Source organism: Labrus bergylta, chromosome 17 (genome assembly GCF_963930695.1).
Source record: "Labrus bergylta chromosome 17, fLabBer1.1, whole genome shotgun sequence".
Lineage (NCBI taxonomy): Eukaryota > Metazoa > Chordata > Actinopteri > Labriformes > Labridae > Labrus > Labrus bergylta.
Window position 1 is genome coordinate 24,421,918 of NC_089211.1, and position 14,880 is coordinate 24,436,797.

The window sequence follows — 14,880 nt, forward strand, 5'->3', positions numbered from 1 at the left end:
AATTATCTACAGAGTCATCAAGAAACCCCCTTTAATATCGGATATAGTTTGTTTTACAAGAAAAAATACAAGTAAAAATGCTTTAACTTGAAACAAACCACTTTTTCAAGAATAATACCACAGGCCTTTTCATTAAAGTCTTAAAAAGTAGTCATGAGAAATGTGAGGTTGAAGTGGAGTCACTAAAAGTCCAGCAGTGTTTTCATGTTTTTTCTTAAATAATAATAATAAAAGGATCAATTTTCCTCTGACATAACAACAATTTTTCATGACCCACTTATTGTAGGTAGGTAGGTTCCCGGCCTGCTGGTTTTATTCTCTTCCACGTAAAGAGACCGCCCCTCAAACAGTTTAAAACCTGCATTGAGTTTGGTCTGCCGGTCAGTGAAGGGTTAAACTGGGAGTCTGCAGCACTCTCTCCCTTTCCGTGTCCTCGGCATTTAGCGGAAAACATCTGACTCCCTGCTCGTTTTTTCCCCGAGAACTGTGTGTTTGGTTTTTACTCACTTTGTGCCCGAGCCGCGGAGGCATCACGGGGAACAAAAATCAGTGTTTCGCCAGGCTGCAGGATTTCAAACATCTCACTGCGGGGCTTTCAAACAGGTAGGGTCACTGTTTGCTTTAAACATTTTGACATCCATTGCATGCGCTAATTAAAGAATCTACCAGGTTTCTGCTCTCAGGTGGTCATTTTTTTAGAGTTGTTTAACAGAAGTTGTCATCTAACTTCGCTTGTTGAACTCTGGGGAAGTTTGAGGAGAGTCTAAAACAAAGCAAATGTTTTTTTCCATTTACTGTGAGAGGAAAGGCAGAAACATTTTGGAAAGGAAAGCCGCATTTGTGAGTCATTTTGTGGTTCTTATTTCTGTCCAAAGTGTCTCAAACTTACTTAATTTACCACCAAGTTTTCTCATCCAGAACACTCATGTAGTTGCAACTTTGATTTTGTTGTTTTTGCAACTTTGCTTTTTTTAATCTTTAAAGAAATGTATGACTTGACTTCTCTTTCCTGTCCACATATTTACATCTGAATCCTAGTTTGAGTGCAAATAGAAATCATTCTGTCTGAAAGTGTTTGCATGCCCTTTGTGTCCACAGTGGGCCTGTGGTATTTCACCATCTCATTCACTTGCAGACTGAGTCATTCCCTGATTTCCTCCAGATGTGCACTAGTTTACGTTTCCTGGCGGCCCAGGATTGTGACATTTCTGCCCCTTGCACTGCAGTTATTCTGCTGACAAATATGAATTGACACTCATGTTCTGTTATTTGTGGTGTGACACTAAACATACATCCTCGCATCCTCTTATCTAATAAGTGCTGCTACCATTCATGCGTCGTTAAAATGTAATCCTTTAACTTCAAATCTGCCATGAACAGCTGACTTTTCACCCTTTTTTTATTAGCCTCTCCTGCAGCTATAGTGGGACTCTGACACTGCTGTTTAGTTACTGGACAAGCGCAGTCATGTGTCACACTCACACTGTGTAAAAATGAGGCATCAACAAGTGTTTAGAGTTATATCTTGTTTTTCTACGCTTCCCCACACAGAAACAAAAAAAACAAAAAACGGCATGTTTGTCTCTGTGTCTCCTGTGTGCAGGAATTTAAAACGTCACCAGGGGTAAAGCAAACATTCAAAGGCTTAGCCTGCTTGTCTCCTTGACTTCAGAAGTGGTACTAGCAGGCCAAATTAAGTTTCTATTGTTTTACAGCTGCACAGAAGCACGTGTGATGCAACCCCTCATTTTGAAAAAAGCTGCTGTTCTTTAAAGGAAATTTAAAAATACTTGAACATTTCTCACTTTAGTTTCCAAAAAAGAAGACAGGATCAGTTTCTGATTTAGTCAAAATAAAGGTTCCAGTTGGCACAAACGTGAAACAACCTCGGTGACCTGAAGGTTCCCAGCTGTTATCTCAACCTGTTTGAGTGGCATTTCCTTTATCTATCTAAGATATAAAACACAGTGCAACAGATTGAATCATACAGGAACCCCCTCCACCACATGGTGTGTTTGTGTTTTGGCTTTCTTAAGATGCACAACTTCTGAAATACTTGTTGTTCATTATTGACGGTACTTTAATGTCATATTTTTTCCCCTTATTCTGCATCATTAATGTGTGTAATACATTATATCTGTTGCTTTTGTTACTTCGTTATCTGTATTATTCAACTTTATTTTTTAAAAGCTTAGTCTTTGATTAATTTATTAAGCTAAAAAGATAAAAAGGGGTAGGACTGGATAAAGTTATTTAACTTCATCCTTACACCCTTTTCAACATAAACTGGTTAAGAAAAAAAGAATAGAGCCACTGCAGAAAGTACGCTTTGATTGCTTTTTGCTTTGTTTGTAATGCAGATTTTTATTTTATTTTTTAAAACATGTTCGAAATTAATGAAAAAATGAAATGAAAATTACTTAATTGGATGTGAGTGAAAGATTAACAACGTAATGGATACATGATGACTCCAAAAAGCTGCCCATTTCCTTCTGAAGTTTTTTGTTGCTCAGCTGGGCATCACGAGATCTTCTGCTCTGCTAGCGTAAGATTAACCTCAGGTAATTGCTCAACCTTTGCCCGCTTCCAACCTTTGGTCCATCCTGCAGCCGTCACAGCTTTCTTGACACCGCTTGTTGTAGTGCAGTGTAGCCTCTGGAAGTGGACCTGAAGGTACGTTGTTTCCCCACACACACAAACACACAAACAGCTGTGTTTGAGTTTTGCTAGAGCAGGAGTCTTTTCTTGGTTTTTGGTTGGATTGTAAAGGAGATAACCTCGGTGTTGTGATTGTTTGATTTATCAGACTTGTGGTGGTGCTGCATCGGCTTTGAATCCGTTTTTTTTGTGGAGATGGAGGTGAATTTCCACTGGGATGTTTCTGTGTCACATGACACCGCCTTGAGTTTCCTGCAGAGTCGCTCATGACAAGATTTTCAGCATGTTACTATATAAACAGTTCAGGGTTTTTATTGTTGTTATGCATATACATTTAGCTAGTGTGTTGTTGCTTCTGAGCCACAGTGAGCTGGGGGAATTTTTACAAGACTGACAAATCACATGATGTGACACTTTAAGGGCTGCAGACGTTTTTTTCCCCTTCAGCAGTTATCTGCCTGATATTTTGCCTATCTATTGTGAGGAACGTTTTTAAAGATTTTAAAGTGTTTTCTGAGACTCTAAGGTTGTGAAAACATCTGATACTTCAGAGGTTTTTTGATACCAAGTGTTCTAAAACAATACAGTCTCTGCTATTTGATGATAGATAATATCAAAAAGTACCTAAAAGTGTTAAAAAAAACAGATCTTTAAACCTCTATTTCAACCAAAGCTGCTGTGAGCAAACGAGAGAGAGCAGAGTCAGAACGGCACAGAAGCTTGCCTGCACATTTTTTGGCAATTAAACAAGAAATTACTCAGTATTTCTGCCTAGGGAGTTCAGGTTTTGTTGCCATGGTATCGAAACAGGTAGAGGTTTGTTACTTTTATTGTGACTCTATGGAAGAACAAAGTGACATCTTCTAGTTGCTTCTGTTGTCCGGGCAACAATCCAAAACCCCAAGGACCCTTGATTTTCTGTTTGGGTTCTTATTTATCTTAGTATCTGTCCTAAATACCTAGCTCAATGAGGGGAACAGGATGTAATTTGGCTGTGTGCAGGATTGTCTTTGTCTTGGATGATTTACTCCTTTACAAGGCTGAACATCTGACGCAGCATGTGTGAAGCCCCGTTAAAGTGTGTGTGTGTGTGTGTGTGTGTGTGTGTCCTTATGAGACCATCATGTTTCATAGGTCATGTGTCTGGTTATGCTTCTCTATCTGAAGAGGGCTTTATGGCTGTAAATCCTTAATGTGGATTGTTAAAGTTGTACGATGTTTATGATGTGCAAAAACATCTTTTCCCACCTCCTTACTTGACCTTCAAGTGGTGTTTAATTATCTCTCTTTACAATCCCAATTCTGGTTTGCAGTTTTTACTGGAGAAGAGTGTTTCAACTTCTTCTTTTTCTCTCTCCTCAAACGCACTTCACTTTTTTTTTTCTTCTGCTGCAGACAAATAAGAAGAAAAGCATGTGTGGGTGTTGAGAGTCATCTGTTCGGTTGACCTCGCTGCCAACCCCCCCCCCCCCCACCCTGAACACGGAGCTGCCGTCTGTTTTGACCGTCTGACCGTCTGCTCATCCTGTGAGGCTCATTCCCACACCCCATCATGTCTGCAGAGGTGGAGATCAGCAGCGCCGTCCCTACCGATCCGAGCGTCGCATCCCCGACCGCAGCCTCGACGCCAAACACCCCTCCTGCTTCCCCCGCGACAGCCGCATCCAAAGTCCCGTTCAAGAAAGAGAAGAAGAAAGGTAAGGGATGACGATTCATCAACACGACTGATTATTAAAAGTCAGAATGTTCCGTTTCTGATCTTGTAAAAAATCTGACTTTGTTTGATTCTTCTTTTCAGTGGCAGAGAAGACAGACGAGTACCTGCTGGGCAGGTTTCAAGGCGATGGCGTGAGGTACAAAGCCAAGCTGATCGGCATTGATGACGTCCAAGAGGCCCGAGGAGACAAGATGTCCCAGGACTCCATGATGAAACTGAAGGTGCAACATGCAACTTTTGCCATCTTTATTGTCATGAAATATTATAAGCGGACACTTTCACCTGACCAGTCGAGATACAAATCTTATTTCAAGCTATAAAAAGGAAAACATACGACCTGAATTACTTCTGATACCATCCAAAATAGTTCTTACATCTTATTTCAAGACACTTAAAAGTCACATATCCTCCTCCTCTTCTTCAGTGTAAATAAGTCTCAGAGCTCCTCAAAACATGTGTGTGAAGTTTCTTGTTCTAAATCCACTCTGATCCTGTATTTGATCATGTCTATGAACCCCTCTATTTCAGCCCTGCTCAGATCAGGCTGTTTCTGTGTCTGTACCTTTAAATATGTAAATGAGCTGTGTCTGACCACGCCCCCTCTCTGGAAGGGCTTGGGTGTACTCTGTGCTTTCTCGCTCCATGTCCTATTGTTTACGGTGAGAAGGCAGACTCAGAGGGCAGAACAAACACCTAGCTGTCGGAGTGTCACCCGCCTGGGGGAGGGGCTACTGCCCTTTGTGATGTCATGAAGGGAAAATCTCCAAACGGCCTGTTTGAGCACACATTATCTGAAAAGTGGAGCAGGCAGAAGACGGAGAGGATGGACTTTTCTCATGATTGGGGGGTTTGTCGACAGACTAAGAACACATATTAGAGTTAGAGGAACATGGTGAAGTGGATTTTGCATATTTGACCTTTTACAAGTAAACATAACATCATTCAAATAAAGTCAGGCATTTATGTTTTGTTTTTAATAGCGGACAGATTTTGACCACCATTGTTGAGTGTAGCAAGGACATTGTTTTTAATAGCTTGGAATAAGATGTAATTCTGGACTTGTCAGGTTGAAGTCTTCTATAAGTTTATATTAAGTGTCATGAGATACTTTTGACAAGAAATTACACAAATACATTTGCTAAGGTTGATGTTTTTGGAGTGTTGTTTTTCAATATTTTGTTGTAGATTTGTCCTCCCCAGCGAGAGCAACATTTTGTACAGACCGAAGTAAAACCGAAGGTCATGTTATGTTCAGCGGTATTTACGGGCGTCAGAAAAAGACCACGTTGCGTTATCTCTCTTTTTACCCCAGGGAATGGCCGTAGCTGCTCGGTCTCAGGGCAAACACAAACAGAGGATCTGGGTCAACATTTCCATGTCGGGCATCAAGATCATCGATGAGAGATCAGGAGTGAGTCCCTTCTATTTCTACAACACACTGTGAAGATTCAGTGAGATTTAGATCGGCTTGATAATAAAACGTTTGTCCTTCAGGTGATCGAGCATGAGCACGTGGTGAATAAGATCTCCTTCATCGCCAGAGATGTGACAGATAACAGGGCGTTTGGGTATGTGTGCGGCGCCGAGGGGCAGCATCAGTTCTTTGCCATAAAGACTGCACAGCAGGTAAGTGGGCAAAGCTCACACATTCACACTCTGATTGCAACAAGACCACAAGCCGTGTATAAAATGTGGATGTAGCCTCCTAGCTCTGAAGGTGAAGCCAATGTAGAAGCCTGCATTCTTTAAATGACCAGCAGGGGGCGACCCCTCTGGTTGACAGTGGAAGTTTAGTGGCAGAAAACTACCCCACTTCTCACTTTGTTTATTTCTACAGTAAACATTTTTCTGATGAGTTTATTGTCTCAGTCTCTAGTCTCAAGTCTTCTTCAAAACACAACGATGATAACACTGTAAAATAAGCTCCGCCTCTTGAGTATAACAGACGACAAAAAAGGGTCTGCGTTAGGCTGTGGCTTCTTTGTAATTGACGCTTTTCCCCCAGAAGCTCTGTCATCCAAAACAAAGATATCACAGCAAAGTTTAAGATTTACTTAATCAGAAATGGTGGTGGTGGGCTTGTAGGGCGGTGTAGGAATTTGGTATCAACCTTTTGCCCAAATATGGCCACCTTTGGGCTCTGGAGGAACAAGATGGTGTGGGCAAAAAACCTTGAACTCCAGGCTTCAAGACTGGAAAAACCACAAACCAAACACTGATGAGTCAATACCAGAATAACCTTTCAACCAGGGGGTGTGTTCAGCCAATAGATGGACGTGGTCTCAGTGACATCATCCATTGGTTTCTGGGGAGGTGTTATGAAGTTTAAATATGGCGGGCACCATATTGGAAATACCTTAAATATAAATCAAGTAACAGGCCTTAAGCCTCCTGGCAAACAGCAACAACACATCCACCTGTCGCTCAACTCGCACGCCTGCTAGAGCCATTTCTTGTGTGTTCAATATGTGTGTGTGTTCTCTGTTGTAATTCCTTGTTGTCACAGTAGGTGGCATACTCACTATGGTGTGTGGTGAAGGTACAAGTAGAGGAACATGTAAACAAAGGCAGGTGAGCTGCATACCAGGGGAGGCGGACAGATTTTGACCACCATTGTTGAGTGTAGCGAGGACATTGACTCTGTTTTTGTTGACAAGGATGATGAGGTGCATTCAGAGGTCAGAGGTCGGCAAATACTGATGTTTTTAAGGCCATTTGGGTAATACAATTATGTTCCTCTTGTGAATAGATGGAGACATTTTGCAATTCAGACAGTGTGCAGGAGTTTGCTTGCACTTTTTGGTTAATTAAAAACATGACAGTACCCAAAAACGGGTGCCTAGGGCTTCAGCTCTTGTTGCCATGGTTTCGAGACAGGTGCTGATTATTGTTTGACATTTTAAAATTCTGTGCATTGTGACAAAACTCTTCCTCCACACCAGGCGGAGCCGCTGGTCATCGATCTGAAGGATCTGTTCCAGGTCATCTTCAACATCAGGAAGAAAGAGGCAGAGGCTTCACAGAAGGTAACTGTTCAGACTCATCCCACACCGTGAGAAAAAAAAAGTTGGGACAGTGTGAATGTTTTTCTTTCTTGATGTGGTCGAATTGGAGAACTGGCAGAATACAACCCCGTGTGAGTGTCAACACTGCCTCTCTGTGTTCTCTCGATGAATCACAGCGTCAGACATTCCTTTTGAAATTATGTGAAATGACACACGCCCTCGGTGAATTAAGAAAATAAGTATAATCACTCACAGTCTACCTCTGTTTACAGGGAGAAAATGGCAGCGCTGTAGTTGAGGTAAGAACTTGGAAGCACTTCTTCTCTCCCCCCAATGAGCTCCTTTTTTTTTTTTTTTTTTTTAACTACTTCCTGAACACTCGGCCTCTCTCTCTCTGTCTGTGTTTTTTCCAGAATGGAAGTGACGCCTTGCTGAGAATGGATGAAGTCAAACCGGCCCAAGTAAGAGTTTCTGCTCCGTTGTGTTTGCAGCGTAACATTAAACAAACGAACAGTGATTTATAGGAGCTGAATAAATACAGTGTGTTTTTGTTTCTTTTCTGTGACGTGCAGCCGGTGGAGCAGCTTAACCTCTTTGGAGACATGTCGACCCCTCCAGACATCCGGGCTCCCAATGTAAGTGTGGTGCCATGAAATGTTCCCTTTATGTGGCCAACATTGGGAAATTATACTTCGTCAGTGCAGTGTAGCTGGGCATGTACAGTATCATACTTAAAGTGCATACTGTAGCTGAAGGAAGACTTTTATCCAGAATTATTGGAAACAGAAGGTAGCAATACTCCAGTAAGTGGTCATTTATATAAATGTATGTTGTGCTTAATTCTGCTCCTTTTCAAAAAAACATGCTTCGAAGAACAGATTTTGTGTTTTAAAAAAAAAAAAAAGAAAGAGGCTCAACTGAATAATCTCAGCAGCTCACAAGACCATTCCACATTTCAAACTCAAACCTGAAAAGGTCGCCGTTCATGAAATTTTATGAAATTGAAGATGAAAGATTTAAACAGAAACCGGATCATTTCAGAGTTGAGTTTGAGCTTCACGTTTACCAATCTCATTGTTGTTCACCAAACTTTTAAAGCTGCTACAAGTGGAGATGTTTTTTTATTTGTTGGGGACTTTGGCGACATCTAGTGGCCCTGTGGTGGTAGTGCCTCACTTTACTGTCTTAACCAGTTAGTGCTGACTTTAGCATATTTCTGTTGCTTGTTGTCCGAGACGAGTCATGTGTCGTAACTCCTTAATTTTTTTTTTAAAGCTGGACTATGAACTCCATGGACTTTCAAGCTCCTGTTTGGAGTTTTAGCTGGTTTTGAAACAGACTGAAATGAATATTAATGCTTTTATTTGGATTAAAAAAGCAAAGAAAACTATCAGAACCAAAACGGATGACGGCAGTTACACAAGTTGTTACATCTTTAACAGCAAATATTCTCAAAAAGTGATGCATTTCACTGTTAAAAGAAATCAGGAGTTACAGGTAGGGCAAGAGCAGCAAAGAGCTAAGAGGCACTGTCTGTCCACAGGGGGGCGCCAAATTCAACATGAAAGCAAAAGTTCCTTACAGGAGCTTTGAAGGGATTTTTTTTGTTTGTTTTGTGGGATCGTATGAGGAACTCGTAGATGACATCTGTATCACCTGCAGGGAATCTCAATTATCATGAACTGGCTGGAGTGCTGGCACAGAAGCTAGACTACACATCACTGCAGACGGGTTCAGTGTTAGCTTAGCTTTTTTTTTAAGGAGAACTGACCTTAAAAAAAAACAATGACCCAGGGGGCGCTAGTAGCCTAGTGATTAGTGCACGCATCCCATGTATGGAGGCCATAGCGCTCAAAGCAGGCAGCCCGGGTTTGAATCTGACCTGTGGGTCCTTTTCCCGCCTGTCATTCCCCACTCGCTCTCTCCCTGATTTGGAACTTTATCCACTGTCCTGTCTCTCCATTAAAGGCACAAAAAGCCCAAAAATAAATCCTAAAAAAAAAGAAAAAAAACCTGGGGGTGGGCAGTAGCCTAGTGGTTAGTGCACACATCCCATGTATGGAGGCCACAGCCATCCAAGCGGGCGGCCTAGGTTCAAATCCGACCTATGGCTCCTTTTCTGCATGTCATTCCCCACTTGCTCTCACTGCGATTTCCAACTCTGTCCACTCTCCAATCAATAAAATAGAGGCATAAAAAAATCCCAATGACCCTGTAAGTGTATGCTATATTTACTAAATGTAGAAAGCACTACTTTAAGACAAGTTCCTCATACAAGACCACTTTAAAAAAAACAAACTATCCCTTTAATATCAGGATATTTGTTATGGTTAATTTTCCACAGGTAGCAGCTTTAAACCGTCATGTCTGTTCACACCATATGATTCATTTTGTAATTGTGTTGTAACACATGTGTTTTGTCTCTCTGCAGAACTGATCATGAGTCTCTGTATCTTTTTCTCTCCCACTGTCCCCTCTCATGTTTAACCAGGACTCTAATGATATTCTCTTGCTGGATTTTTCCGCTGAAGTTGACAGCAATCAGAATTGCATAAAGGGAAACTCCTTTGTCACTTCCTGCGCCCCTGACCTCGACCTCGGGCCGTCTCCCTACACAGTGAATCCCTTTTCCTCGACTTTTGGCTACTTTCCAACGCCAGACACTGACCCTTTCAGAGACGACCCCCTTTCCAAAGCGCCTTCACTGTCGGCGCCCGATAATTCAGAATTCTCCCGCCTCGCCGCCTCTAATTTCCTTAACAACAACAATGCTGGCAACACTTACAAGACATTTATTAACGGCGGTTTGAACGGAGATGCCGAACACCTCAGTCGGCAGATAAACGGCTTATCCAGTAAGAACGTCATCCTCGCTCTCAATAACGGACAGTGGCCACTAGGGGGCCAAATATCTCAGGCCAGCACGATAACCATGATGGACGGGAATGACACTGCTCCAGTTCTCTCGACCAAAAACCCATTTTTCGACTCCTCTTTGCAAACGTCCCCCGTCTCTAATGGCATAACTCTTCATCCACTGCCCCAAGTGACTCATAGCAAGGACTCTGTAGTCATAAGCCCGCCCCCGCAGAGCTCTAAGGCTGGACGAGGTCGAAGAAGTGCAAAGGTGAAATTTTGTAGCTAGTAGAGTTGCATGTGTGATGCCTGCAAAAAAAAAAAAAAAAAAAGAGGTTAATGCATATTTTCCAAAGCGACAGATGTTTGCTAACGCCTCACGTTTTTGGAGCATTCAGGGTTGTGCATCGGTGTCTTTCAGGAGGTTTGCATTTGGTGAAATAATTCAGGACTGCAGTGAAAGGGCTCGATGTTTGGATATGTTCTGTCTGTCTGCATGCATGCACTCGTTGTCACATTGCTTCTCTGTCTGGCTTGGAAACACCATCCTTTGAATGTGCTGCTCAACAATGACCTGTACTTCTTATTTCTGCTCTTAATGTGTCCTCTAACATTCATGCTTCGGTGATAAAAAGCACTGGTAAGTGTCAAAAGCATGCATGCAGTATGTATCATTGTCAAGGTAAATACTTCTGTGTTTTTATCTCTGATTTCATAGTTAAAGTATGTTGATGATGAAGTCGGTTTGATCTTAATTTCCTTGTAGTTTAGAAAATGTTCACCAGAGACTGTGTTTAAGAATTTTTACGCTGCCTGAAGGTTTTAAAGGTTTAAAAATCGCAGGAATGCCTTAATCATGACTTCTTTCAAATGGCCAGTAGGAGGCGACTCGTATGGCTGCAAAATTAGACAATGGGCTTGATTCATGAACAAATTGAGCAGCTTATGCGCCCCTATTACCTACACATATGAGACAAGTTAACCTAGTTAAATTTAATTTAATTTTTTTATTTGTTCCGTACATGTCAAAACACACAACAGAAAAAGAAAAAAACAATTCACATTTTATCCCATGTACGGAAAGAAGCAGGGAGAAGAATAAATATTACTCAAAAAGCAACAATAAATGTCTGGAAGGTCTGTCCAATAACAATCAATGAATGAAAGCCATGCCAACATAAAACAAATCTGACAATTCAGTCTTCACTTCCTCAGAAATAAGAAGGAAAACACACTAACTGCCAATTTCATACAGTCTGATAACTTTGTTCTTATACATTTTCTTAAACTGAAATATCTGAACACAACCCTTCAAATCATTATTTGAAGAATCATTGAATGAGCCAGTCTTCGTTCATTTAGGGACAAAATTGGCACATTTTTGAAGCCAATGAGCCTCATGCAAAAGAAGGTCTTATTCACGAACACAGGCACTAAAATCTACTCACAAAAAGTGTGTAAATTGTGTAAATGTCTGCTAAGAGTTGGTGGTAACTGCACCGCAGTATTTACAAGGAATGTCACGCTTAAACTTCCAGTGATCTGGAAAACAATTCCCCCCCAGTATGACTTAAAAAAAAAAAGCTGTCTTGAAAATGTGTGTAAGGAGTATCTTCCTTGGGATTTCCAAGTTACCACTACAGAAACCTCAATCAGGACCGAGGCAAAGTAACTTCTGGTTACAAAAAACAAATTGCCAGCATTGCGACTTCTTAAATACAGTCTATTGTTTTTAAAGTGATAGAAATGTGATGCAAAGTAAAAGACCTAACATTTTTGTTTAATTTCCATCATTAGTCCACAGCGAGCGACCTGTTTGGAGCAGAGCTGTTTGCTGCTCCGAGTCAACCTGAAGGCTCGCCTGCTTCCAGCGACCTTTTCAACAGCACGCCAGCCGGTTCCACTCCATCCTCCATCGCCGCTCTGGGTGAGACATGAGGGCGATGTTGCAGCTGTGTTTGTCTTGGCTGTACATTTGTAGTACCTTTTTCATATATTGTAGTGTGTGGAAAACGGTTCAAGTACTCCATACGAGTCCCAATAAAAAAACAAAAACAATTTAATAGAAATATTTGGGTTTTTTTACATTCAGGAAATCTTCAGCTCGGTCCTCCAGCTACGACTATCCCTGCTGCAGGCATGTGGGGAGCCACCCCAAATGCACCCTCCATGTTCCCCATGCCAGGAATGACAGCTCCAGGCCCTAGACCCGCCTACCCGCAGCCGTCTGCCTTTGGAGGTCTACCCATTCCTCCCACAGCCTGGGGCCAGCCCATGCACACTCAGTATTCCGCACCTTTGTCTCCACCCCACATCTTCCCACCGACCTCCCCGCCCGGTTGGGGTCAACCTGCCATGACCAACCCTTTCCAGCCTGGCGCATATCCCGGTATGGGCGACCAGCACGGTCCGTCGCGCCCACCTCCGAGACCGCCTGCGAAGGACGCCCCTCCAAAGGTGGAGAACAGTGCCTTCACATCTTTGGACCCGCTCGGCGACAGAGAGAAGAAGACCGGAAAGGACATGTTCAAGGACTTCCAGATTGCCAAGCCTCCCGCCATCCCAGCGCGGAAAGGGGAGCTGGGTTCCATCTCAGCTGGCGGCAACGAGGCCGGGGCGTTCGATCAGTACTTCTCCAGTAAAGTGGGGCTGCCTCAGGATTCTGCAGATCATGACGACTTTGATATCAATCAAATACCAGCTGTTAATGGTAAACCAAGTTGCTGCAGTGCATGAAGTTAAAAATCTGCAAGTTGTCACACTCATGACTATCAGAAATGTCACTATTTTACTGTTCTTCTTCTTCTTTCTAATGTGCTTCTGTAGATGCTCCCAAAGCAGCCCCAGCTCCGAGTTTCAACTCCGGCTTTGAAGCCGCCTTCTCTTCTGCTCCCGTCGCAAACAATTCAGCTCCAGCCCAGGGAAAAGGACTCAATCAGGACATGTTTGATCAAGCATTCGGGGCCCCTGATTCCGGTCCTTTTGGAGGGCCACCTGTAGCTATGGTACAGAGATGAAAAAATGTGCATATTTTTTTGCAAATACCACAGTTACAATCAAACATAATTTTGGCCTTTTTATTCTTTATCCTACAGCAGCCTGCCGCTCTGACCTCTGGTTCGACAGCAGATTTTGGGGATCCTTTTGGAAATCCCTTTGCTTGACCACAACTTTGTACTCAAGTAGGTTTGTTTTTTATCTTCATTTTATACTGAATGCTTCAGGATAAACACTATTTTCACCTTTTTTTGTTCTCCCTGCCTTTACAGTTGAAATGGCATTATTGGAGGGAAAGGAGTTCTTCACATGAAACAACATCTTCAGGACAAATAGCTACAATGTGTGCAAGACGATCCGAATGATGAACTCCTCTAAATCTCATCCCTGACCTGCCCTGCCCTGCCCGTCCTCTACACCTTCACCTCAAATGTTTTTTTTTTTCTCCTGTCCAATCAGTAGTTCTCTTATTTCCAAAGACCACCGATCGAGGAACTAAATGTAAATGTCATGATCTGCTGAAGAAAGAAATGTGGTGTATTAGAGAAGGGGTGTCCAAAGAGGTTCACTGCTGATGCTGTCTGTGTTATGAAATAAAAGAAATTAAATCATAATGCTGATCGTTCATCGTCTTATGTCGCATGCTGGTATACCATTTTGGTCACACACAGAAGCAAATGCATTGCAACATTGATGTATATGTAAGTTACTACTTGGGTGAAGGGAACAAATGGCCTTAAATTTGTAACAAACTTCCCTATAAGTGTATAAACTTTTAAAAGAAGCAATTGTATTAGCAAAATGTAGTCATAAAAGATTAGCACTTGTAATTTAAGTTTCTAATAATCATTGGTTTATATATATTTTTTGTTTTGTGGTAAATGTATTTTAATGTATCCTTAAGTATTGTTTGTATTTTATTAATGTTTTAGGCTATATTTTCTACACTTTTTACACAAAGGCCTAACTAGGAACGCGAGAGTTTGAAATTAGCGATAAATGTGAACTCTGTGCAGCACATCAGTTTCATGTTTTTTATTTGAAACTGTGTTAAATTACATCATCCTAAATAAATAGACACAAATTAAATTAAAGAGTAATTAATCAGTATGAAAAATGCTGCATATGTGCGGCTTTATTCAAATTTACAATCCAATGAGAAGTTGTTTTTTGGGCCTTTAATTCCTTTAATTGGAGAAACGGGAGAGAATAGAGTCGTAAATCAGAGAGAGAGAGAAGAGTGAGAAATGACGTGCGAGAGAAGCCAGGGGTTGGATTCGAACCCGGGCCACCCGCTTGAGGACTGCAAGCTCAGTACATGGGGTGAGCAAACTGGCCACCTGCGACCCCAATAAATAGTTTTTACATGCATTTTTACTGAATGCTTTTATTTCAGGTGAGCTTTATAAAATGGGTGTATTCATATGTTTACTTTAATAAAAATCTATCTTTATTAATCCCACAAATAAGTATCACAAACAATACAGGCTATGCAAAAAAAACAACAATGTAATGCTCATAATGCTTAACAACAAAAGGTAATGTTGCATGCACACTGCAGTATCTTGCCTCATCTACCATTCCGCAGCGTTCGGACTCCACTTCCCACAATCCCTTTCACTCCCGTCAGAAATATTGCGTCAAGAA

General features: G+C 41.7%; 1 protein-coding gene across 3 annotated transcripts; it reads left to right on the forward strand.

Moving 5' to 3' along the window:
- Nucleotides 1–386: 386 nt before the first annotated feature.
- Nucleotides 387–13,847, forward strand: dab2 (DAB adaptor protein 2). Of its 3 annotated transcripts, none has more exons than XM_020654561.3 (15): nt 387–603; nt 4,054–4,355; nt 4,457–4,596; nt 5,688–5,786; nt 5,870–6,001; nt 7,318–7,401; nt 7,653–7,679; nt 7,794–7,841; nt 7,953–8,015; nt 9,872–10,507; nt 12,034–12,163; nt 12,329–12,946; nt 13,063–13,241; nt 13,332–13,418; nt 13,506–13,847. In XM_020654561.3, exons 2-14 carry the CDS (start codon nt 4,211–4,213, stop codon nt 13,398–13,400), a joined length of 2,370 nt encoding a protein of 789 aa, XP_020510217.2. In that variant the 5' UTR covers nt 387–603; nt 4,054–4,210; the 3' UTR covers nt 13,401–13,418; nt 13,506–13,847. The 3 variants fall into 3 exon arrangements, with proteins under 3 accessions (XP_020510217.2, XP_020510219.2, XP_020510218.2); XM_020654562.3 differs by lacking the exon at nt 387–603 and adding an exon at nt 2,548–2,673; XM_020654563.3 differs by lacking the exon at nt 9,872–10,507 and having other exon boundaries at nt 390–603.
- The last annotated feature ends 1,033 nt before the right edge of the window (nt 13,848–14,880 follow it).

Bases quoted from the DNA above. Each gene is read 5' to 3' on its own strand.
- dab2 (XM_020654561.3), top strand. From the start codon at position 4,211: ATGTCTGCAGAGGTGGAGATCAGCAGCGCCGTCCCTACCGATCCGAGC. The intron at 12,947-13,062 runs GTAAACCAAGTT...GTGCTTCTGTAG, and splicing joins TCAAATACCAGCTGTTAATG to ATGCTCCCAAAGCAGCCCCA. The intron at 13,242-13,331 runs GTACAGAGATGA...TTTATCCTACAG, and splicing joins GAGGGCCACCTGTAGCTATG to CAGCCTGCCGCTCTGACCTC.